The sequence below is a fragment of the Coffea arabica genome, chromosome 6c (genome assembly GCF_036785885.1).
Source record: "Coffea arabica cultivar ET-39 chromosome 6c, Coffea Arabica ET-39 HiFi, whole genome shotgun sequence".
In the NCBI taxonomy this organism is placed as follows: domain Eukaryota; kingdom Viridiplantae; phylum Streptophyta; class Magnoliopsida; order Gentianales; family Rubiaceae; genus Coffea; species Coffea arabica.
In genome coordinates this window covers 53,059,081-53,082,059 of record NC_092320.1, presented here as the reverse complement: position 1 = coordinate 53,082,059, position 22,979 = coordinate 53,059,081, and the positions used below count along the sequence as shown (strand labels likewise).

At 33.3% G+C, this 22,979-nt stretch overlaps 2 protein-coding genes and 1 long non-coding RNA gene across 16 annotated transcripts; all 3 read left to right on the top strand.

The window, feature by feature from the left end:
* Positions 1–1,482: 1,482 nt before the first annotated feature.
* LOC140008909 (uncharacterized) lies at positions 1,483–4,370 on the top strand. Of its 2 annotated transcripts, XR_011816204.1 has the most exons (3): positions 1,483–1,721; positions 3,341–3,415; positions 4,205–4,370. It is a non-coding gene; the product is annotated as an uncharacterized lncRNA (long non-coding RNA). The 2 variants fall into 2 exon arrangements; XR_011816205.1 differs by lacking the exon at positions 3,341–3,415.
* A 3,238-nt stretch (positions 4,371–7,608) lies between these two features.
* On the top strand, positions 7,609–11,786 carry LOC113692046 (uncharacterized). 3 transcript variants are annotated; one of them, XM_027210382.2, is made up of 6 exons: positions 7,613–8,020; positions 8,901–10,027; positions 10,583–10,740; positions 10,833–11,037; positions 11,121–11,275; positions 11,384–11,786. In XM_027210382.2, exons 2-6 carry the CDS (start codon positions 10,023–10,025, stop codon positions 11,533–11,535), a joined length of 675 nt encoding a protein of 224 aa, XP_027066183.1. In that variant the 5' UTR covers positions 7,613–8,020; positions 8,901–10,022; the 3' UTR covers positions 11,536–11,786. The 3 variants fall into 3 exon arrangements, 2 of the variants coding, with proteins under 2 accessions (XP_027066183.1, XP_071909984.1); XM_072053883.1 differs by lacking the exon at positions 8,901–10,027 and having other exon boundaries at positions 7,614–8,020; XR_003448844.2 differs by lacking the exon at positions 10,833–11,037 and having other exon boundaries at positions 7,609–8,020; positions 8,901–10,740.
* Positions 11,787–12,390: 604 nt separating this feature from the next.
* On the top strand, positions 12,391–22,979 carry LOC113691347 (uncharacterized). 11 transcript variants are annotated; one of them, XR_011816201.1, is made up of 9 exons: positions 12,391–12,724; positions 13,823–14,742; positions 14,862–17,097; positions 17,217–17,281; positions 17,522–17,585; positions 17,800–18,852; positions 20,017–20,086; positions 21,077–21,138; positions 21,854–21,923. XR_011816201.1 is itself a non-coding variant. In XM_072053880.1 (7 exons), exons 4-7 carry the CDS (start codon positions 16,945–16,947, stop codon positions 17,872–17,874), a joined length of 357 nt encoding a protein of 118 aa, XP_071909981.1. In that variant the 5' UTR covers positions 12,391–12,724; positions 13,823–14,742; positions 14,862–14,980; positions 16,938–16,944; the 3' UTR covers positions 17,875–19,080. The 11 variants fall into 11 exon arrangements, 7 of the variants coding, with proteins under 7 accessions (XP_071909981.1, XP_071909979.1, XP_071909977.1 ...); XR_011816200.1 differs by lacking the exon at positions 21,854–21,923 and adding an exon at positions 22,692–22,979 and having other exon boundaries at positions 17,800–20,086; XR_011816203.1 differs by adding an exon at positions 17,665–17,696 and having other exon boundaries at positions 14,862–17,281; positions 17,800–20,086.

Sequence of the window (22,979 nt, the reverse complement as noted above, 5' to 3'; positions counted from 1 at the left end):
ATTTCATACATTCATGCTAATAATATATCATATTTTTTTTTTCCTTTTACATAGTCTCAGATTTGGCATTTTATGTGTGTGTATATGTTATTGTTTCTCATTATTAATAATGAATTTATAATAAGTTTTATTATTTTTAATTTTAATGATAATTAAAATACTTAATTAAAACCCCTTTAAATAAATGAAATATATACTTTTTAAAATTATATTAATTTTTTTAATTTTGGCATTTTAATAGGTTATCAATTGAGTTTGAATTGAAATTGACATTTTATACATATTATATAATTCATTAAATGATTATCAACATACATAGATATTAAGTAAATGCATTATAATTACAATATTGGAATGTTAGCTTTTAATTGGTAGGAAAGACGACAAAAAAAGATAGTTTTTTTTTTAATTCCTAAAATCACTTCAAATTGATACTTACTTTTACTAATTTTTCTAAGTACAACGGCTAAAATTGAAGCCTATATGCAAAAGATATGTAATAATTTTTGTAGTAGTAATTTTATTTATTATCGGTATATCATCATCCAATTATAATTTATTAACAAAGATATGCTATGTGAGGACCCGAAATTTTTTATTTTATTTTATCGAATATTAGTAGTTTGTTTAAATATTTATTTACTCATTTTTCTCCAAATTATTTATTTCGATCATTTAAAATCCATTTATATGGAACGACGCCTCTTTTATATTTTTAAAAGCGTTTTGTTGGAAAAAATTCACTCTTCGAAAACTCGTTTAGTTCGGAACAACGAGTGCACGTTTTTCGAAACTATATTTGAATCGAGAGTGTATTAATATTGGAGAATTAAGAACGATCAATAATAGATTAAGAAAGGATAATTGAGGAATTAATACTCAATTCACGTGAGGACTCGTAAAATTATTATTTTTAAACCCCTAATTTTGGCTCAATTAATTATCTATTTGGATTTTTGCCCGAATATTATTTTCTATCCTTATTAGACCTAAATATATGGTTTTATAGTTTCGTTATATTTTTTAAGTGTCTCGTTTCAAAAAATTATTTTCTTAGAAGCTTGTTTAGTGAAAAAGTGAAAACGTGTCTGAAAACTTTAGCCAATTAGGAGTACAATAAGCTCAAAAATTTAAGACATATACAATGGTCCTAAAATAGGCAATTTTAGGTTTAAATATTGAAGTGATAGTTAGTGGTACGATCGTTATAAGAATTTCTCAAAGGTTTCAATTTTATTACGCCTAAATTAGAAATACGTGTTTGCACGTGCGCGCTTAATTGAGGGACTTTGGACATTATTTTGGGACAATTAAGAATGAATAATATTTATATGAATGTAAGTGCCCTAGAGGTTTAGTGCACTAGTGCAACAAACGTAAGAGAAATCGAACACAAAACGCGCGTGTAGGGCACTAGTTGTAATTGATTTGACGTATTTAATATATTAGACGTCAAGCGTCTTATGTACACAAAGGAACCAGCAATCTCATTTCATTTCTGCAAAGCTTCATGGCCGGATAGCAGCAGCAAAAGGGACAACCGAAACCTTCAACATTTCTTCTTCCAAAACTCATGCAAATCACCACCAAATCTTCTAAAAATTTAGCACCACTTAGCCTAAGTCTTGGACAACATATTTAGCTGGAAAATGGAGGAGCTTTCACGGTTCTTCAAGCTTCAAAGGGGCCGAAACTTCTGTCCTAACTAGCCATCAAAGTAGGTAGTAATCAATCACCTTAAACTTGTCTTTTGGAGTTTGATTTATGCATTTGAGCTAGAATCGTCACTTTAGTAGCTTGTATTGTTGGGAAAATTGTTAAACGTGGGCTCTATGAACTCCCACTTTGGGTTGATGGCTGTGATGATGTTTGATGATGGTTTTGTTGCTGAATTAGAGCTTAAGGAAGTAGATTAAAGGTGCTTTGTTACCAGAAACGTTATTGAACTCTTGAAACAAAAAGTTCCCATTTTACCCCTGCTCTGTTCGGTCATTTTAATGCAGAAACTGAGGATTTAATGGCCTAATTATGTTGTTTACATGTTGTAGCAGTTGTGTACAAATTTTCATTGAAAAATACTGAGTTTTGGTGGGTCAAACGAATTTATTTCCAAAGCTAGTAATCTGGGAAAACGGTTGCCGTCGTAACCAGACCAGTGTTCGTGTTTTGTCCATAACTCCGTACTCTGACATCGAAATCAAGTGCCGTTAGCGGCATTTGAAACTAGACGTTCCCATGTTTCCAACGGTGTATAGTGCACATTCTGGTTTCATGTGTGTGAGCCATACCATTCATCTGAAGTCGGCTGTCCTGTTTCTCCGTTCTGCCGAAATGATTTGATGATGCTGCAACTTTAGGCTTAATTTCGAACCAGTTGCATGCTGAAACTTGTAACGATTTCTTCTGTGCAATTTTAACCCTGTGAATGTATTTTCTAACACTATCAACCATTCCCAATTCCGAGTAAAATTGAGGGAGTTATGATTAAAATACGGCGACTGCCTCGTTTTTGAAACCTTAGATTTGGACAGATTGCCTTAAGGATTTTTCCAAACTTTGGTTGATTGGTTAACCACCTTTCCGAAGGTATTTTTCCACGAAATTTGATAAAGAGATACCCTTCATATAGGAGTATTATACTGCAAAATTTGGTATCAATCCAAGTCCGTTTCGACACTTAACTAAAGGTCCAAAGTCGGAACCAAATCTGGAAATTTGTTAACAGTCTTGAAATATACCCAACTTTGAGCTACCATATCTTGGTGCTCGAAACTCCAATTCTCAATCCGCTTGTTCTGCCCTAAACCTTACTTGTACCTCTAATTGAGCTACAAATTTCAAGGGCTGGTTTGCAACGAGTGAATTCTGCTGAATTTTCAAAGTTAACGAAAAACCAACCCCGGCTCAATCCTGGGTGATTTGGAACAGCAACTTTAAGCTCATTTTTGAACACCTTCCACTTAGATTCATGGAAAAGTGTCTTCTAAGAACTTTTAGTACTTTGGAAGAGGTTTCCAACGGTACCAAGTTTTCTAATTTTCGACATGTGGAATCTGAGATACTTTTTTTTCAAAATATCGTATCAAAACTGAAATTTTCTGAATTTCAAGGAAATGGAGTTTTTCAAGTATTCCTTATTCCTTCGATAATACTTGAACGTTTATGCTTGATTTCCAAGATAACAAAACTCGATTGCTCTTGTACATTAAGAAACTCCACTTGAACCTCGATTTACTAGTAATTGAGATTCATTTTCATGAAATTTCCCCAGATTGTACTAGTGCACAATCTTCCTTGATAATTAGGATGTGTGAATGATAATTCACTATTAAATGCTCAGGCGCTCAAGAGGACCTTCCAGAGGATCTCACGGGAGACGCCTAAACCATCATTTGAACTCGCTACTTGAATCACTGTGAGTGTCAAGTGCATGAACTTGTTGTTAAGTGGTTATCTGTTTCTTATCCGTTATGTAAATTTGAAATTTTGAGACGAGGGTGTACTTTATCGCACTCGTTCTCTTTCAAATGAAATTATATTCGAATTTTGCTATGTGAATTCGTATCCAACTTGTACATGGTAATGTGGATGTGATTTGTACTTGTGATTCGTATATGTGATCCGTATTTGTGATTCCTATTTGGAATCGTCGATTTGAGCGTTGCTCATCGACTTATATTCGTATTCGTATTCGTATTCATATTCGGGGGACGCCCAAAACTCGTTGGCTAACTTTGCGAATCGAGCCAGCATGGGCTTGGTCGATAAGCTTAGCAAACCATGAGATATTCGTAGAGCATGATCTATTGGAGAGATCTTGCTCGGCATTACTCGTGCAGTATTGCCATGATATACTCGAGTATTATCAAAAATTTTGATGAGCGGGCCCGGTAAGGGGGTGTAACGGTGACGGGATTCGAAGAAAAGTGGTGTATCTACGGATTTGATACTTATGTGGTTGACGGAGTGTCAACGTGAGATGTGATCAAGACTTCGACTCGACTATGTGGAATTTAGCTCCTGAGAGCTACAGTATCCTTGAATTGTTTCTGTTTATTTTTCCTATTCGAAATGTGAATTATTCGAATTTGATAGCCTTACCTACAATGTAATTGTTGTCGCTACTTGGATTATGTGTTTGCATGTGTGTTTTCTTGGCCTCACTGAGTATTGGCTCATTCTATTAGTTTGTTTTCCTTAACAGGTTGGATTGGAAGATTTTGGTAAAGCCGACTAGATTATACTTTTGATTGGAATCGGGGCTGTAAATGTGTAGTCGACTTTTAATGGTTGCATTTTGGAACTTGATGTATCTTTTGTGAACATGATGTAAGATTTAAATATTTAGTTAAGGAAGCGACTTTTCTTTATTTTGACTCGTAGTATTTGGTATGTATCGTTAAGTTCGATTTGATTTGTCTTGAGTCCTGGCGAGAGTTAGGCAGGCGTCCCGCGGATACCCTTAGGTTCGCCCTTGGGAGAAGTGGGGGGCGTCACATGCTATTTGCACTACAATCATGATATGCCAGTATAAAATATTTTATGAAATTTTATAGAACTTAAGGATCGTATTTTTCCTATATTAATTCACATATTATTTCATCTTAAAAGCCCTACACATAACTACTTAAATTTCAAGGGACTATAATGATCAAAACTTCAAACATTAGCGACTAGAAATACAAATTCAAAACTTTTGACTAACGCCAATTAGCTGATCATTAGTTATGATTATTTTTCATTGGTTATTTAGTTGTCCTAAAAAAAATCCTAAATTAACAAATTTTAAGGATTAGATTTTTGGTGATGGAAACATTGGGGACTAATTTGGCACACAAGCCAAACACTTGGGACCAAAATTGCATTTCTCCCTGTTGAACATATATTATAAGCATATTGTACATGTTCAAAATGTTGTCAAGTAATTCTTAAAGTTTTAAAAAAAAACACGCTATAATCTCTTCCAGCAATTAGGTTTCATCAAATTTATAAAAGAGTATTTATCCACACAATGGTTTATTTAAATCTTCTCTCTAATGGTAGTTGGTTGATTCATTTAATTAACACTATGTACCTATGAAATTGCTTTTTGAAATAAAAAAATAGTGTTGTATTGAATAATTAAAATAAAACCAAAACTTTCTTTGACCTTGATCTAACATTATATTTGTTCTAAGCAACAAATAACAAATAATAAAGAAAATTTTGGCACTTACATAATTTCACCATTCTTTTAATTTCAACTTTTCTTTGATTTTTTCATCATTAACATAGTAGGATTTATTATTACTGTACTGATATTTTGACCATAAAATAAAATTTTAATACATCTCCAACAACATAAAAGTGTAATAGGATCATCTTAACCCAATTACCATAGTGAATGGCTATAATTAATTCAATGAACAAAGTTACTAAAATTATAATCTACTTCATAAACTAAAATTGGCTCCAAAAAAGGAACCTATTGATTTATGTTCATTTTGGATTTCAAACCTCTAATCATACCCAACATTTTCTCATTCTGAGGACAGAAAAATTAAGACTCTAATCTTGTAGTTAGCAATAAAAATTACTATTCTAGATCATTCATCAATAGTGAAAGATACCACAATTTGTTCATTAAGCAGAAAACCAAATTTTAGAAGCAATTTTTGAGAGAAATTTTTGACATAGACAAAAAGGCTTGGACGGTTACCGAAGGTTTTCTTTGTCCTCCTATCCCTTGTGGTTTGCGTGTGTGTGAATGAATGAACAAGCTAAGATCTGATAGAGAGATAATAATAATATAATAATCTAACTAATAATGCTAAGCAAATGTTCCTTTTGCCAATTAAATCCTTCAAAATTTCATTCTTTTTCAAAATAGTTGCCTACTATTTGAGGTTATTTTCGTCTTTGGGTTAAAAATCCAACTTTGCCCTTAAAAGTGTTAACATGGATTACAAACAGTGCATAACTATTGAAGGGTGATGCTGTAATAATTACATTTGAATTTTGTCATAGATTGGTAGAAAAAAGAGTTAATGAATCAGTACTCTTCTTCACAATAGCCAAAAAAGTAGAAGACACGAGCAGCGAAACCCTCTTCCTCTTTAATTGACAATTCCACAAAATTCTTTTTAGTTCCTACTATAGAATGCTTTTCTCACTTACTAATTGTCACAAATATTAGATGCTTTATTTTGGCTCAAAATTCAGGGGTTTCTGCCCAAAAAAATGACCCGCTATTTGATTTGCTTGATTTATACTGGATTTGATTTTGTAGCCATCCAATTTTTGCATAAAAACTGCCATTCCAAAATTTATATTGAGGAATTTGATATGATGGGAGGGGAGTTGGTAGTCATTTAGGTTGTTAGATTTAGTAGGAAAACAAATAAAGGACGTATCAATATGAGGTTTATTGTTTTGTTTGAAAATCTTTTGTTTGGGCAGAAAAATGTAGTAGACAAAGAGGAGTGCCTTTTTTCGCCTATACATGCTTTGTTTGGTAAGAAAATTTCTTTTCTATTTTTTTTAAATTTGATTTTTTATACATAATAATAAGAATGAATAAGTAAAGAAGGTATACTGTTATTAATAATTTTATTGCTTTTTTAATTGACATTTTTAGTAAAGAAGAAAGAGTTTCAAACAAGAATTGGTTTCATCTACAAGTTAGTTTCTACTCTTTGCTAAATATGTAGTGATATGTATTAGAAAATATAAGATTTTTGGCTAAGTGTATTTGTCAATTTTTGTTATTGTATTTGTTCATTAGATGTTTGATTTGGGATGGATTGGACTGTGTACGTGGACTTTTAACTTGTGATTTTCTTTGTTACTTACTAGTTTGAAGTGTATATTGTGGTTTTATTAGTATGAAAGGAAAAAAAAAGACAAATGAAAGGTTTCAGTTGATAGATGAGTTTTTTGATGAAACTTGTAGCAATCGAATTTGATTAAAAAAATGCTCTTATACATCAGGACAATGTATAGACCCAAGTGTAAGTTTTTTGATTTGGTGTTCTTGGTTCTCATCGTAAAGGATCCAAGCAATGAACTATGACACAAATCCTTGGAAGTTACTTCTAAGATACAATTTGTTTATAATCTTATGTTTGCTAGTCACCTATAAATTTATTTTTTCTTGTTGCTTGAATAATGAACAAAAAGTGGTTCGTTTGAGAAATTGGATCTTTCTAACTATAGTTGCTAAACAATTTTTATAGACAAATATGGATGGCCTCTATATGTTCGAATTATTTATGAACAATGCTTGATTTGGACAAGAGATGAAAAATTTTAAGTGCAAATAATCTTAGAACTCTCACAAATTTGATTTCATATATGATTTATTTAGTTCAGCATATTGACTAATAAGCACAATTATTGAACCCGACCCGGCCCGGCGGTCGAACCGGTGACCCGTCCATGAAACCGGGCCAATTTTCTAATTAGATCAGAGTTGCAAGGAACCCGCTTGGACCTATTTGACCTAAACGGTTTAACCAAGGAATCGCTAGAACCGGCAGTTATTGATAAACCCAGTGAGTTTTGGCAATTTTTTTGAAGTTACCGTTTTACCCAAATTTTTTATTTTGACCATTCACAACTGGGCATTATCCTTTTTTCGCTACATTTTTAGGCTTTTAGCCAATTAGAAGAGAAAAATCAGGAAAATTGAAGAGGGATTCGGGCATTCGGCCATTATTGAGGATTTAGGGATTTAGGGATTCGTACCTTCTTTGTTTCTCTGAGAAGTGACAACGAAGGTTTAACGCAAAGATTAGTTGCTGCTCCGATCATTTTCCATTGTTTTGTCAGCAGCTTTGATCAATTTTTCTTTCCTTTGCTTTGCTAGTTGCTGTGAGAATCTGAGGCAAGCAATTGGAAGTTCGAAGTTCCAAGTGGAACTCCAGAATTCCGCTTGAAGCTACCGCTGCCACCGAAGTTGCCATTGAAGCCTTGAAGCTTTGTTGTCGGTAAGCCAGTGAAGCCTTGCAGCTGGGCACACACCACGGCACCAATGAAGCAAGTAAGTAATACTCCAGCAGTCCAGCATCACTTGGTTTCTTCGTTTTTCATTTAGAATGGCTAAAAGCTTAATAAATTTAGTTATGAATGAATCTTTCTGTTGTTATGGATGTCCCTAATTGCTTGTCTCTTTCTGTTGTTATGGATGTCTGAGAATGGTTGTAGTTTAAAAAGCTTTGTTTCTGTTCATAGTGCGGGCTTCTGTACATGAAGCGCATTAAGATTTAAGAACAAGGAATGGTTATAGGAAGCACCAGTTTAGATGCTAGACAGCAGAAAGCAAAAATAAAACGAATATGTGGGAATCTACTGTGCTCTTAATTCATAATCAAGAACTCTTAAACCACCGATCCTTGTGTCCAACAAAATTTAGTGGCATATTCAGGAGCAGGCTTACTTTATTGGATTTAGTGGCTAAAATATGTCAGACCTCAATCATGAGCAAGCAAGACATACGTTGGAGAGCGTAAGCAAAGGTTATGCCATACCTCAATTATGGTTTCCACCAATGCCTCCTGCCTACCCCAAAAACCATTTATTATATGCTATAAATTCCTATCTACATGGTTAAATGCAGATGAATAAGAAAACAAATGGTGCCAAAAATGCATGAAACCATAAAGAAACAAAATGAAGCCATGAAGCATGATACTAGGAGTTTTCTTAAGTTCAATATACAATAGTCTATACTCAGCCACAAAACTCAAAAGGAGTGGTAGTATTCCTCCTGCCTACCCCAAAACCATTAGTTAACTGTGGCTAATTTTTGCTCTAGCTCTGTGGCTAATTTTTTTTTTTTGCATTAGTTAACTCTAGCTCTTACAGTTTTTGCCTGCAGCTAATTTTTTTTAAAATAAAAGATATGTTTTATTACTTTTCAGATATTTGTAATGGACTCTATTTGAGCAACACCGTCTCAAACACCAAATACAAAACCCACACCTAGTACATCAAATTTTCAAAATCAACCTCTAACAAGGGGAAAGACGGACCCTGCATGGTCTCATTGTAGAGAAGATTCTGTGTCCAACAAAAAAGTTAAGTGCTTAGTATGCATTCATTGTGGAAAAAGAATTCGAGGAGATGGTATCAATCGATTCAAGCAGCACCTTGTAGGCGTAAAAGGGGAGACAACACCTTGTCCGAAGGTTGATGAACAGATTAGATTTGAAATGCTAGAAAACTTGAAAGTGGAAAGTAAGAAAAGAAGCTTGAAAGAACGCTCAAGGGGAAGTGATTTATATGGTCAAGATCTAAGACAACATGAAGAGGAGGTATACATGCAAGATACAGAAGATATTCAAGAGATTCAACCACCTCCCACTACTGAAGTTTCAAAAGGAAAAAAAGTTCTTCAACATCACAAAAAAGGAAAAACAATAGGGTCTTTTTTTATGCCAAGAGTTACTCCAGGAGGTCAACCATCCATCAAAAGTGTGATGCAAAGCAAAGAAGCTAAAGAGAAGGTTGACTTGGCAGTTGCGAAGTGGATGATTGATGCTTCCATCCCCTTTAATGCATCAACCTCTGCATATTATCAAACAATGTTTGATGCTGCTTGTTCTTTTGGAGCTGATTACAAAGCGCCTAATTTCTATGACTTGCGTGGCTATTTATTGACAAAAATGTTAAGCAAGTTAAGAATTTTGTTAATAGCTTTCATACAACTTGGAAAGAAACTGGATGTACTATTATGGCTGATGGATAGACTGACCAACAGAGGAGAACTCTCATCAACTTTCTAGCTTATTGCCCTAGAGGAACTATTTTTTTGAAATCAGTTGATGCCTCGGATGCTTCTAAGACTGCAGAGATGTTGTATAAGCTGTTTAGAGAAGTGGTTTTATTTGTTGGGGTGAAAAATGTGGTACACTTCGTCACTGACAATGCTGCCAATTATGTTGCTGCTGGAAGATTATTAGAAAGGGAATTTCCAACACTTTATTGGTCTTCATGTGCTGCTCATTGCCTAAATTTGATGTTGCATGATGTGGGCAAATTAGATGAGGTTAGTAAAGTGGTTGAACATGCTTCAAAAATAACAAAATACATTTATAATCATTGTTATCCATTGTATTTGATGAGAAAGCACACTGGTGGAAAAGAAATTATTCGGCCTGCTCCTACATGTTTTGCTACTAATTTTATTGCATTGCAAAGTATTTTAGTGCAAAAAGATGCTTTAATAGATATGGTGACTTCAAAAGAATGGACTCTTTCAGCATATGCTAAGGAGAGTAAAGCAAAAAAATTTGTGGATCTTATGCTAGATTCTATGTTTTGGAAAGAATGTGCTGCAATAGTTCAATTAACTGAGCCTCTTATTTGAGTTCTAAGAATTGTTGGTAGTGATGAAAGGCTGCTATGGGATACTTGTATGTTGCCATGCATAGAGCCAGAGAAGAGCTATTGAGAAGATTCTCAAGAAAAAAGAAAACTATTGATCCTTTCTTAAGAATAATTGATTTAAGATGGGATAGTCAGCTTCACAAAAATCTTCATGCTGTCGGTTATTGGCTTAATCCTGCTTATCAATATAATTCTCTGATTTGGAAAAGCATAGGCACGCAACATCAGGACTTTTGGATGTGATTGAGAGATATTCTTATGCAAATCCTGATTTGATGAGTAATTTGATCGGAGAGATGAGATTATTTTGTAAAGCTGAAGGTGATTTTGGTAGAGTTTCTGCTATACAAGATCATGATGTCATGCTTCCAGGTACCCAAAAATTAACTTCATTTTTATTGATGATTTGATTTTAATTGTAAAATACTATAATCAGACTTTTTTTTCTTTATTTATTGCAATAGATGAATGGTGGACATGTTATGGTAGCACTGCACCTAATTTGCAAAAACTAGCTATACGTGTTCTAAGCCAAACTTGCAGTGCTTCTGGCTGTGAAAGGAATTGGAATTTATTTGAGCATATCCACTCAAAGAAGAGAAATAGATTGGAACATCAAAGACTAAATGATTTGGTTTATGTACACTACAATTTAAGATTAAATCAAAGGTAGATTACATTTTGCAATCTGATTTTTGTTTTAATATGATGACATTTGTTATTTAACTAGTTTTAATGTTTTGTATTATTAGAAATGCAAGGGGTAGAAATTATGATCCTATTGATTTTGAGGACTTCAGCGCCAATGAAACTTGGATTTTGGATGATGAACCTTCACAGTTAACTTCAGCTGAATTAGAAAGTTTTAGGAATGAAATAGCTACATTTGCTATCAGCCGACAAAGTGGTGAGTTATTCTATTTGAGTCATATGCTTGCTTATTCTTTGTTTTTCGTTTTTGGCTAAATATTATCTAAATTTAGTGAATGATTCATTGATTTTTGTACTTATGTAGATGAAACTCTAAATTTGGATGATTTGGACACTGGAGATGAAGATGAGACCAATAATGAAGAGAATGTTGAAATAAATGATCTTAACACCGGCTGTGATGTAAACGAACTTGGTGGTACTGAATTTGGCAGAAGTTGGGAACCATGGGCATAAATAATAGATGGAGTGAACTACTCAAGTGATAATTGTGGTGTTGTTTATGTTTATGACTTTGTGCTTGGTTGTATTGAATTGGTAGTTTATGACTTATGTTTTATGGTTTGATACTTAGATTTATCATTTATATTTGTGTGTAATTTACTGATTTTAGTTTGAATTCATGAATTGTGGATCACATATGGTTATGGATTATGTGTGTGAAATGAACTATAAAGTATGAACTACGAACAGGTTATAATTGTTAAGATTTAAGAATTTCTGCACATATATTATAATTTACATGTTTATTTAATTATATTATATATATTTTATTATATATTGTGACCCGACGGTTCAACCACTGACCCGTCAACCCGGTCCTTTTGCCGGGTTGATGTTCGAGTTGGTTTTAATTACTATGCTAATAAGTCATTTTTAATGTGGTGGCTGTTGTTTTATAGATATTATTTCTTGTAAGCTTTGTTAAATCCTATTTATCATTCTAATTTAGTAATTTGAATTTTAGGAATTTTCAAAGTAAGTTTGCTTTTTACTCAATATATGTTAAAGAAACGATTTAATGGCCCCTTTCTTTTTTCAACCAAATTGCTGACTTTTAAATTGTTGATCTTTACGAATATTTACCTAATTATTTAACTCAAATGTACTTCTCATTTTGATGCTGTACTTATTTTATAATATGGCATATTAATTTTATAAAGTTCACTAGATTTTTAGTACAAATGATTTGTGTTTTGAAAGGTGTTCTCGGGGTGAGCTCCGAGGTGGGGCATTCCAATACTACCCCTGGGTAGTCACATAAGGCGAAAGTGTTATGGGGCATACACCCAAGATATCAGGGTGTACGCCCGAACATTTGGGCACGCCTCTGAAGTGAGGCGTTAAAAGCATACACCTCACAAATTTTCTTAAAAAAAAAAAAGAAAAAATGAATTAACTATTATTTGCTATTACTAGATATCATAAAAAAATTTAATTCCTCTGGTTCCTTCCTCTTTACAACGAAACAAAATTTCCCAATTCTAAAACCCTATTCCTCCTCTCTAAAAATCTCCAATTTCTCCATTCAACACCATCAATAATTTCATACCTTCATTTTTGTGCCTTCAACAAGATCACAAGTTTACAATTCACCAAATTCCTCACAAATTCTAAATCCAAAGATCATCAACATACTATTGAGGTAATTTTCTCCCTTTTTTTGTACAAGTTGAAAGTGCTATAAAAGCAAAAGGGTTATTTGCTTCTTGATGCCTTTGTTGTTGCTGTGTGAAAGTCCATTTTATCATATTTGTTTTTTAGCACATTTTATTAGATTTTTGTGAGTGAGAAAGAGAGATTCTTTGGTGTTTCCTAGCCATATTTGTTGGCTGTAAGAGCTAAATTTATAGGTACTCAAATGAACTTAAGTTTTCCCTTTCTTTTTTGTTTTTGCTTTCAATGATAACATGTTCTGTATCTTTTACTCACCATATGGAAAATGCAGCCACTGAAATTTCAACATTCTTTGAATATCCAGTAACAAGGGTCATTGCTGTCAAATACTTGTGAATGGCTAGATTATAGTAGGATTAACAATGGTCATTGCTATCGAGTTTTGCTTCTTTAGTGAATAACTTTATATGGATGTAACATACTATGAACTTTATATGGTTAGGAAAATTCTCTCACTACTTTTTTAAAATTGCTCTAATAACAGAAAAGATTAAGTTAGAAATTGCAGATTTCTTTTGCCAATTCAAGAGCTATGATATATAGTTATATAATACTCTCAATTAAGAGAGTAAGTGACTATACCTCTGTTAGCATGTGTTTTTTAACTCTAAAAATTTTTAATTGATATATCAATTAAAGCTTTTCTTTTTCCTTTTATTTCTGATTTTCTAGACAAGGTTGGATGTGAAAAAAGAAGAGGGAATGAAAATATTGGAGATGGCTAAATTTGAATGCTCAGCATAAGTAGGCCTGTCAACAAGTCGGGTCCGGGTCGAAATTCATTATTCCGGACCCAGCATACTATATCGGATCCAGATCCGATCCGGGTCTTCTATCCATGTTCCGGATCCGAATCTGAGTTGGGTTTACCCCAAAAAATCTATCAAAACTTACAATTTCTAACAAAAATGAGAAAAAAATATATTTGTAAACTAATTTCTAACTAATACAAAAAAAACCAAATAAGAAAAGAAATCAAATTGACCTTACTCAAATATATCACCCTAATCAGATTATATTGATAACTATATATTTTTTAAATTATTAATTCATGTATATCCGAAAGGATGCAACGGCGACGGTGGTGATGGCAATGGAAGCAGCAGCAAAGGTAAAAGCGGGAGGCACAATTCAATATAGACAGGAAACGAAAGAAAGGAGACCAAAATATAAATCAATCTGTAAATTTCACCCATTTGATGTTGCAGCAGAGGGAGGAAAAGAGGGAGGAAAGGCTTCGAAGGGTTACGGCAAAGGTGTTGGGACAAGAAGGAGGCGGCGGCAGCAGAGAACATTAGAGCAGATGGCAATTTCCTTATGAAGAGAGAGAAAGAAGCCAGCCTTAATTTTTTTTAATCCAGCTTTATTGTAGACCCGTTTTTGAGTTTTTACCCATTTAAAGTCCGTGTGTTGACCCTAATGAGAATCTAGCCGCGAAATTGGAATTGAAATTCTTTGGTCTAGCTAAAGAATTGGAACCATGGAATTCGATCAATATGAAATTGCAATTCGATTCTATAGCTAAAGAATTGGAACCATGGAATTCTAAACTCCAATTCCACGGGGAACCAAACATACACTAAAAATAATTCAACCTTATAAAGAAATGGTAAATGTAATCTAATTTGGGTCATTGAACACATTTAAAGCAATACCAAATCCATAAAAAAAAAAGCTCAAAATTCACACAAAGTTCCACGTGTCAGGGATTGCTACAAGAATTATGGCCTTTTGTTTATCTTATTTATCTTAGAGTATAAGATGATAGTACCATGCTAGGCGGTAAAGCGCCTAATCCCCAAAATTAAAAATAACCCCACTCCCAATTTTCTGTTTTATGACAACTATCGATCAATTGATGATGACGATATGAGATCTTGATCAAGTTCCAGGATCTTTTTACCTCCTTCCGAGTTACTAATCAAAGTCTTGATGGATGTTAATGTGATATTATCGTTTAAAATTTGACTTCTAATTGCTCTCCTGGTTGGTTATCTTACTAGGGTTTTGTTGCAGTTGTATTGTTGTTAGTAGCATTCTAGTTGGCTGAATAGTTTCTTCCGTTAATAGTAATTCATGCTCTCTGGTTGTGATTGCCCAAATAGGTTGAACCGGTAATCCTTGACGCTGCCATTTTTCGCTTTCAACTGTCCTGAAGTATCTCAAGGGTTCTTCTGCTTTTTCTGACTGTAAAGCACGTGTGGAAGTCCTCTTTCCTGGTGAAGTTAGTCTATTGCTTGTAATTTCCACGTAAAATCCACTGCCTTATTCTTTTCACTGCTTATGATCACTAATGAGAGATGGGTTTTGGGTGAAACACTTCACAAGTATGTGGGTTTTGATTTTTTGATTTGGCTGTTTTCCATTTAAGTGTATGATGATGGTTCAATATACATTGTTGTTTGCCATTTCTTGGTTGAGGGCTATGGCAAGCGGTCTCTTTCTTTGGTTAAACTGTGCTGGTGTGGTCATTGTGCAAAGTGATGTCTTAGATTGTGGGATGGAGTTGTGTGTATTTTAGGAAAAACATATATGAAGAAAAATAATGGCAGGGTAGCTAGTTCCCACTCTCCATGCATCTACGAGCTTACTGCTTAGAAGTAGCTTAGTAATTTAGCTAACAAAAACATGCCCTTGGTGAGGTTGGTAGGGCGGAGCTGTGGACAGATTTTTGCATGTCATAAGAAGGTGAGCGTAGAGCTGAAGGTAATTGGTTGGACATTTTGGTTTATAGCTTGTACAACTCTCCAAAATCGCTTCACCTTTGGCATGGCGATATTGGGTGATTTTGTTAGTTTTTCCCTTTGTACATGATAATTGATTGGATTTGTGCTTATTTACTTCAAATTTGTGCTTGAATAGGCTTTCAACTAGGTTGGGTTTTAGTTCTCTGACTCTCTTGTTGGTCTATTTAGATATCGTTACTGTTCATTTTCCTTTCTATCACATTTCCTGAATATTTGGTTGTCCATAATGGTTTTGATTAGCACATTTCAGTACTTTGTTTTTAAATAATCATATCCCAGTTCTATTCAGTATTGGTAACAAAAAATCATACAGATATTTTTTTTCATTTGTTAATGGCGTAAATGCAACAAAAAAAAAATGTTCGCAAGCATAACTCTTTGAGATGTGTAAGCTGCCAAGGATGGGAAAAAAAATCTACTACATGGTTTTCGGTGCATTAGCATAAAATTGACTGCAACAATGATTGCTTTGCTTTTGGGTGGCCACTGGAGGGAATGTTATACTTGCTCTTCATTTTCATGTTGAGATGTGATTAATAGTTTGTTTTATGTGATTTGTTTATTTTAAATATCACTGCCATCTTTGATCAAATCCATTCTTTACAACTTGAATTCTTAGATTCTTTTCATGCTTTAGTTGTTAGGAGGTCCTGGTCCCAAGGAATGATATATAAGTCAATTTTTTTCGTTTCGTACTAGTCAATTAGATTGGGCTATAAGTTCAAATTTTCAATTACTTTTGAGCAGCTTTATTTGCCCAAGTTTCAAATGTATTTCGAACATTTAAGATGAAAATTCCTTGCTCGACTGTCTGTCATAATGTAGAAAATACATTTAATATTCTTAAATGTTGAAGTTAGCAACAAATTTAGTTGTTGAAAATCTGTTTACTTGTTAGGTGATTGATAGTTTTTATCTCGTAGATAACTTTAGCTATTCTGAGTCCTGGATCAGCATATTGTTAAAGTGCTTTGAGAACAATTTCTAGATTTATTTCTTTCCTTATACTTTGCCACTTTATGATTTAGTTGTACTAGATTATTATCATTTTTATAGCATTTCTGATATGAAATTACACTGGAAAACTTGGAACCTCGACTCCTTATAGTTATTTCCTCGTAATACAAGCAATATTTGGTTTACTATTTGTTCACGCCTATAACTAATTTAGTTGCTTTTGTGGTAGGTTAAGAAGCCCAGGTTATAGTTTTTTTTTTTTAAGTTTTGGGGAACGTAGAAAATTAGAAATTTGCACTGTTTGATGATTTGACGACAGCCACCTCTGAGATTGCATTTGCAGATTTTATGCTTCTATATCACTTGTTTCCTATGTTTGCATTTCCTTTGTTTGATTTTTGTAATTTGCATTTGCACTTCTGTTGGAATTTTGGGCCATGTTAAATGTATCATTGACATTTGATTAGTGTGACAAAGGAGAATAATGGCTGACCCTGGCCGCAAACACAATTACCTGGTGACACATTATCCAGGCGATGATGTGCTCCAGAAATATCAAATTTCGGTATATCAGCTGCTTGAAATGGCTGTTGACCACATTAAGAGAAATATGGGGAAATATTCAGAAGAATTTTCGGTAACACTCTGTGCCTACAATAAACAGGAAGGATACTTAATCATTACAATTATTCACTTTAACTTGTTTATTTTGCTATTTTTTGTTATTTATTCCATTAATTTTTACATCTTTTACAGGCGATAATGGGATCATGTAACTTGCCAGAGCCTACGAGTACAACCAATTACAAAGTGTGGCGCCGGTAAGTGTTCTAGGTAATCAACGTTGGTATATTTCTATGTATAATGTTAATTTGTTTTGTTTGTTAATCAAAAAGTATAAATGGGATAAGAATCAGGTTGGATTAATTAATTTTTTGAAGTTAATTAGGCAATTATTTAGTGAATTTATTGAGATAAGTGAAGTAAAACTGTTGGAAATTGATATGTTTTTACTTCCCTAAGATTTGTTTTTGGTTTCTAACATGCTTTTTATGATGAAGTTGGAGTTGGCTATTGAGCATGCCTCCGCATCAGGCACTGGATCACTTTTTCATGACATTGGAGGTTTGTCGATGCTAATACTACTTTTCATTATGAGTTCACCTGCAGCAAATTTATTCACAGAATATCATTTTACGGACAGGAAAAAGATCCAGATTGGGCTCATAAGCACAGGCATGAGAGGGAACAAATAGTTGTAATTAATTTTATTCCTTTTTTTCTTTTGCAGAGATCACTTACACTTTTTGTCTTTTGTTGTCTACTTTCGTTGACCCAGAGTTGTTGGTTTCGAAAAAATGCTATAGTTGGATCGGCACCTGAGCATGGAAGATCTTTGCCTGGGATGCAGTGAACATCTTCCAAAAATGAACTTTTATCTGAAGGCCTTGGTTTAGTTAGTATCCCACAGTTTGGTTCATTCTCTTCTTTGATGCGCCTTTCTTGTTTTTTAGCTTATTCTTTCTTCTATGCCTGTAAATAAGATTCTCATATTTTTTGTTACTAGTAAATCACTTGACCGTATTTAATTTTCAGGCTTACAATTTTTCTTTTTTTGGTTTTTGTTAGTCAAGTTTAGATGTTTCCTTGCATCTTTTTTAATCCTTTGTTAGGTTTCTTGTTTTTTAATGAGTTCCTTACTTATTTGGTTTAACAAATTGCAAAAGTTGGGTTAGATGCTCAGAATTTAAGTGTGTCAGAATGATTTGCCCCTCATCTTTGTCTGGTATGATAAATGTCTTCTGTATGTTTTCTTATTTGAGTCAATTCTCTTTTCTAATGCTTCTTATCTCGTTTTATTTTTAACAATGCCAATAAATGAGGTTCTAGTCTATACTTTTCCAGTAAATGGTAGACAATAATGGTCAACCTTACCTTTTTTTAAAATTTTTGAATTTGATTTTTTGGCGCTTCTTATATTATACCACTGGTTATGGGACAAGTTGTTTGAAAATCACATATCCTATCTCAAGAATGTGCATTACTCTCTTCTTCTAGCCTCGCTCATGATGAATGAAAGAGGATTCTTGGATGGGAGAGTCTTGGAATTATTAGTACACTATGATATGGTTTTCCTTCTTTCACTTCTGTCCTTCTCTATTACGCTTCTTTTGTTTTTAATTAATCTGCTCTTAATTTGATTCAGCAAAGCGGGAAATTGAAGTCAGGCACTGATAGCGGAGGTCCTGATAAAAAGACTATTCCTATTGAAAATAGAAATTCATCAAGTACTATGAATTTAGGATTGCTAGAAGGCTTTGCTACAGCTTCTTTGTCTGACCAATGGTTTGCACCTCCAGTATCTGGTCCTAGTCCGAGAGGCTGATATAAGGTGTTATTAATTATTGGTCATTGTTCATTACAGTTTACATGGTACGTTGCTTCTATATGCTGAAGGAAGTTATGTTGCATTTACAGCATGGGGCTGCTGTTATTGATGAGAAAATGTACATAAATGGTGGAGTTCATAATGGACGTCATCTAGATGGTCTCCAGATATGAGAAATATGCATTATTTATATGGTTCTCACTGGAAATGGAAATTAATCTTGAGGAGCTCTTTTTTACGGTGTTTTGTTTATTGTCGTGAGCTCTAAATGGTAATGAGTTCTTTAGAGTGATCTTCTAAATGGTTATGAGATCTCAGATCAAGGGTAGATCTAAGTATTGTCCAAATGGGCACATGCCCCGACTGGAGAAACTAAAATTACAAATTTAGGCACTGTATTTTCAAAAATATTTATTTTTGTCCTGCTAAATGATAAACATACCCATGCTGAGTAAAGGAAAATGTTTTTACTCAAAATAATTTGCTACACGTTAATTGTCATTTGTACCTATAAGTAATTGGAAACAATTCTTGTCAAAAAGTAAATGACAAAATGATTGCTAGATTTTAAGCCCAGTATTTTATGAAGTTCAATTAGCTAGTGAGTTTTTTGAATACCAAAATTTTGCATCTTAATCAGTTGTTGTCGGACAATAAACGGTTTATTGCGTACCATTGTTGTACTTCTTAAATATTTTTGTAACTAGTTTCTAGTTATTACATGGTTCATGAATGTTATTATTCTCCCCATCTATTCATCATAAATTTTTAAAAAAAGCTATTATTCTCCCATCTATATCTGATAAATCAAAACAAAATCCTTTAATGTGTGCCCATACTGAATGAAAATCTCGGGTTCAGCCACTCTCTCAGTTACATTCACCAGTCACCTCACTGTGTCAGATAATTCAGGTCTTGGATTTAAAAAGTTGGACTTGGACAAGGTTTGAAGTTAAAGTAGTCGCTGAAGTTAGTATTCAGATTTGTTTACTTTGGCTTTCATAAGATGCAGGCAAAGTTTGTCTTCAATTGTTTATGTGTTCGAGCAATTATCACACACATAGAGCTTAGCTCATGCTTCCTTGTCGTTAACTCATATTATTATGTGATGGCTTATTAACACGCGTGTCTCATAGCTTATGCCACCAAGTTGTGCTGTCTTTTCAGATAGCATGGGAAGGAAATAAGCTTTTGGCAGTAGGTCGCCATGTGAAAGATCCCTTGGGAATCATGCAAGGTTTGCTTCTAGGAATTACATCTTTCTCTATGATTGTCGGTGTCGATTTTTCTGTGTATTCAAAATTTGGTATTGATGCATTTTACCAAAATTTTCCAACTTTAGTTCTTTGATTCTGGAGAATTGTGTGAATGTTTTATGGAAAAAAGTTCTCTTGCAAATTATGATCATTGGGTTGAGGAGGGGTGGGGGGAAAAAGAAACTTGCATATCTTCTGGATTCTGTTTTTCTAAATTATGGAAAATAGAGATGCAAATTATCTCTACATGATGATGAAGATTATGGTTTAATGGGCACATTGATTGTGTCTGGATATAGGTAGCCTTTATTTTATTATCATCACTTTTTCCATTTTGTGCATTATCTGAAGTGCTATTCTGGGGGCTTTTGTTTGGGTCATAAAACAGTGAATTGGTGTGAGGTGTTAGATTTAAGCTTAGTTTCTGGTTTCCTTACAATACACATATAAAACTGGAGACATGAAGAGGTAAGAAAGCTGCGGATTTGATCACAAATTATAAATGAAGATTATATTTCATATGTGTTCGAGTGAAAATTAACCACCTTCCTCTCTGCTCCCCTTTTTTTGGTGGCTACTTTTTTCTCCTAATGTTAATTCAAAGTCATCAACTTAAAGGTGATATAGATTTATGCTTGATGTCTATTTGAGTTTTGCGCAAATGAATCTTTTAATGCTTTCTGAACGAAAACTCACGAGAGCCTAAGTTCAAATAGTTTGTGAGGGACTGTACATTTCGTAGATGCAATGATATTTAAAATATAAATTTTTGATATTTCAGTGTTTGGTCATTTTAACATTCCTTCCCTAGTTATTAAACAAAGGACCAATGTGGGAAACTAGGGCATTCCTTTCCTGATTGCTAAATGAACGAACTTTGTGGGGAACTATTGACTTCTCTTCCCTATTTGTAAAATGAAATAATTTTATGGAAAACTACTTCTATGTGATATGTGTATTGTTATTTGCAGTGAAGGTGTTTGATCTGCAAACTTGTAGCTGGTCAAACTTGAAGATTTATGGAATGCCACTGGTAGATGCTTCTCTCATATCACTCTATCTATATCACTTTCACTCTGATGTTAGGTTCTGATCGTGTTAAACAATGGAATTCTTGTCCTTAATTTATTAATAAGAATTGTTAGAATCATCATACTTAAAAGAGTTACGGAACAGTTCAAAAAGAATATGAACTTGAATTTAAACTATGGAGTAACTGCTTTTAGGATGCTTTATTTAACATCCTTTTGCGTGGAAAACAATATAGGCTTCCATTATTAAAGGATTCCATGAGTTTTGTTGTAGATAAGTGAGTTAAATTGACGCAAAAATTCATGAGCATATTTCAAAGGTATCATGTGAGAAGTGATAAAGAAGAAAGTAGAATTTTGATCCCATTTTGGTTGATGAAGTTGATTCTGATGATGAATGGATAACTGAAAAAGAAGATCCTATTTTTCCAGAAGAAGTTGATTGGCTTGATGATGGTGATTTATTTAGAGTTGATGCTGTCAGAACTGTGCCAATTAATGAGATTTATGAGAAAACATCCCCAGTTGACAATTCTAACAATGCTTTATCTCAGTTGATGCCATAGAATAGACAAAATAAACCGTGATGAAAGTCCAACTTCATCAAGTAATTTTTTAACTTTTTAATATTCAGATTTATTACTAATTTACTATCTATTATATTGAGACAGTGAGTTAATTTAATATGAATTTATTTAAAATATAATATATGGTTAGGCAAAAGCAAAGGTAAAGGAAAAGAGACCATTACCTGTAGATTGGATCCTGTTGAAGAAAATGAAGATATTCACGATCCATTATTGTTTTGTAATTTAGGAGAATCTCTTTGAGTTCTCAGGTAATTTGTATATTCACGATCCATGTCCTTGTAAAAATTCTCGAGTAAGAAAATCTGGTAAAGAATTATTTTCTCCTTTAATAAATTCAATTTCGAAATCGAACACAGATAAAATAGCTTGCCATCTCGCAAATATTTGTTTTGAAACTATATTTTGAACATCTTTTTGCAAAATCTCTTTTGCAGATTTACAGTCTATTCTAATTAAAAATTTCTTATTGTATAAATCATCTTGAAATTTTGATATGCATAAAACTATGGATAAAATTTCTTTTTTAATTGTTGAATAATTTTTCTGAGGATCAGACCATGTTCCTGAATGAAATCTGACTAATTCTTCTTTTGAATCATCTATTCTTTGTTTTAATATTCCTCCATATCCTAATTCTGATGCATCTGTTTCAACAATCATGAATGCTTTAGGATGAGGTAGACATAAACATGGTAATGACGATGGTGATTTATTTAGAGTTGATGCTGTCAGAACTGTGCCAATTAATGAGATTTATGAGAAAACATCCCCAGTTGACAATTCTAACAATGCTTTATCTCAGTTGATGCCATAGAATAGACAAAATAAACCGTGATGAAAGTCCAACTTCATCAAGTAATTTTTTAACTTTTTAATATTCAGATTTATTACTAATTTACTATCTATTATATTGAGACAGTGAGTTAATTTAATATGAATTTATTTGAAATATAATATATGGTTAGGCAAAAGCAAAGGTAAAGGAAAAGAGACCATTACCTGTAGATTGGATCCTGTTGAAGAAAATGAAGATATGATAGAAATTTCGGAACCTCTGTCAACAATTGGAAGAAAATCACCTAGTGTTAGATGAAGATGAAGACATGGATGATATTGACTTTGATGAATAGTATCATTTTATTTGTCAGTTTGTTTCTAATTATTGGTGTTGTTCCTTGTTATGTATTATAAGCAATATGATTGTTAACTTGGTATTTATTTTTGATACAAGTTAAGTGTGTTTATTGAAACAA

Excerpts from the sequence above, each read along its gene's own strand:
- LOC113691347 (XM_072053877.1), top strand. The coding sequence starts at position 16,945 with ATGGCTGACCCTGGCCGCAAACACAATTACCTGGTGACACATTATCCA. Across the intron at positions 17,282-17,521 it reads AATTACAAAGTGTGGCGCCG|TTGGAGTTGGCTATTGAGCA; the intron begins GTAAGTGTTCTA and ends TTTATGATGAAG. Across the intron at positions 17,586-17,799 it reads ACTTTTTCATGACATTGGAG|AGTTGTTGGTTTCGAAAAAA; the intron begins GTTTGTCGATGC and ends TCGTTGACCCAG.
- LOC113692046 (XM_027210382.2), top strand. Across the intron at positions 10,741-10,832 it reads TCATGATGTCATGCTTCCAG|ATGAATGGTGGACATGTTAT; the intron begins GTACCCAAAAAT and ends TTATTGCAATAG. Across the intron at positions 11,276-11,383 it reads TGCTATCAGCCGACAAAGTG|ATGAAACTCTAAATTTGGAT; the intron begins GTGAGTTATTCT and ends GTACTTATGTAG.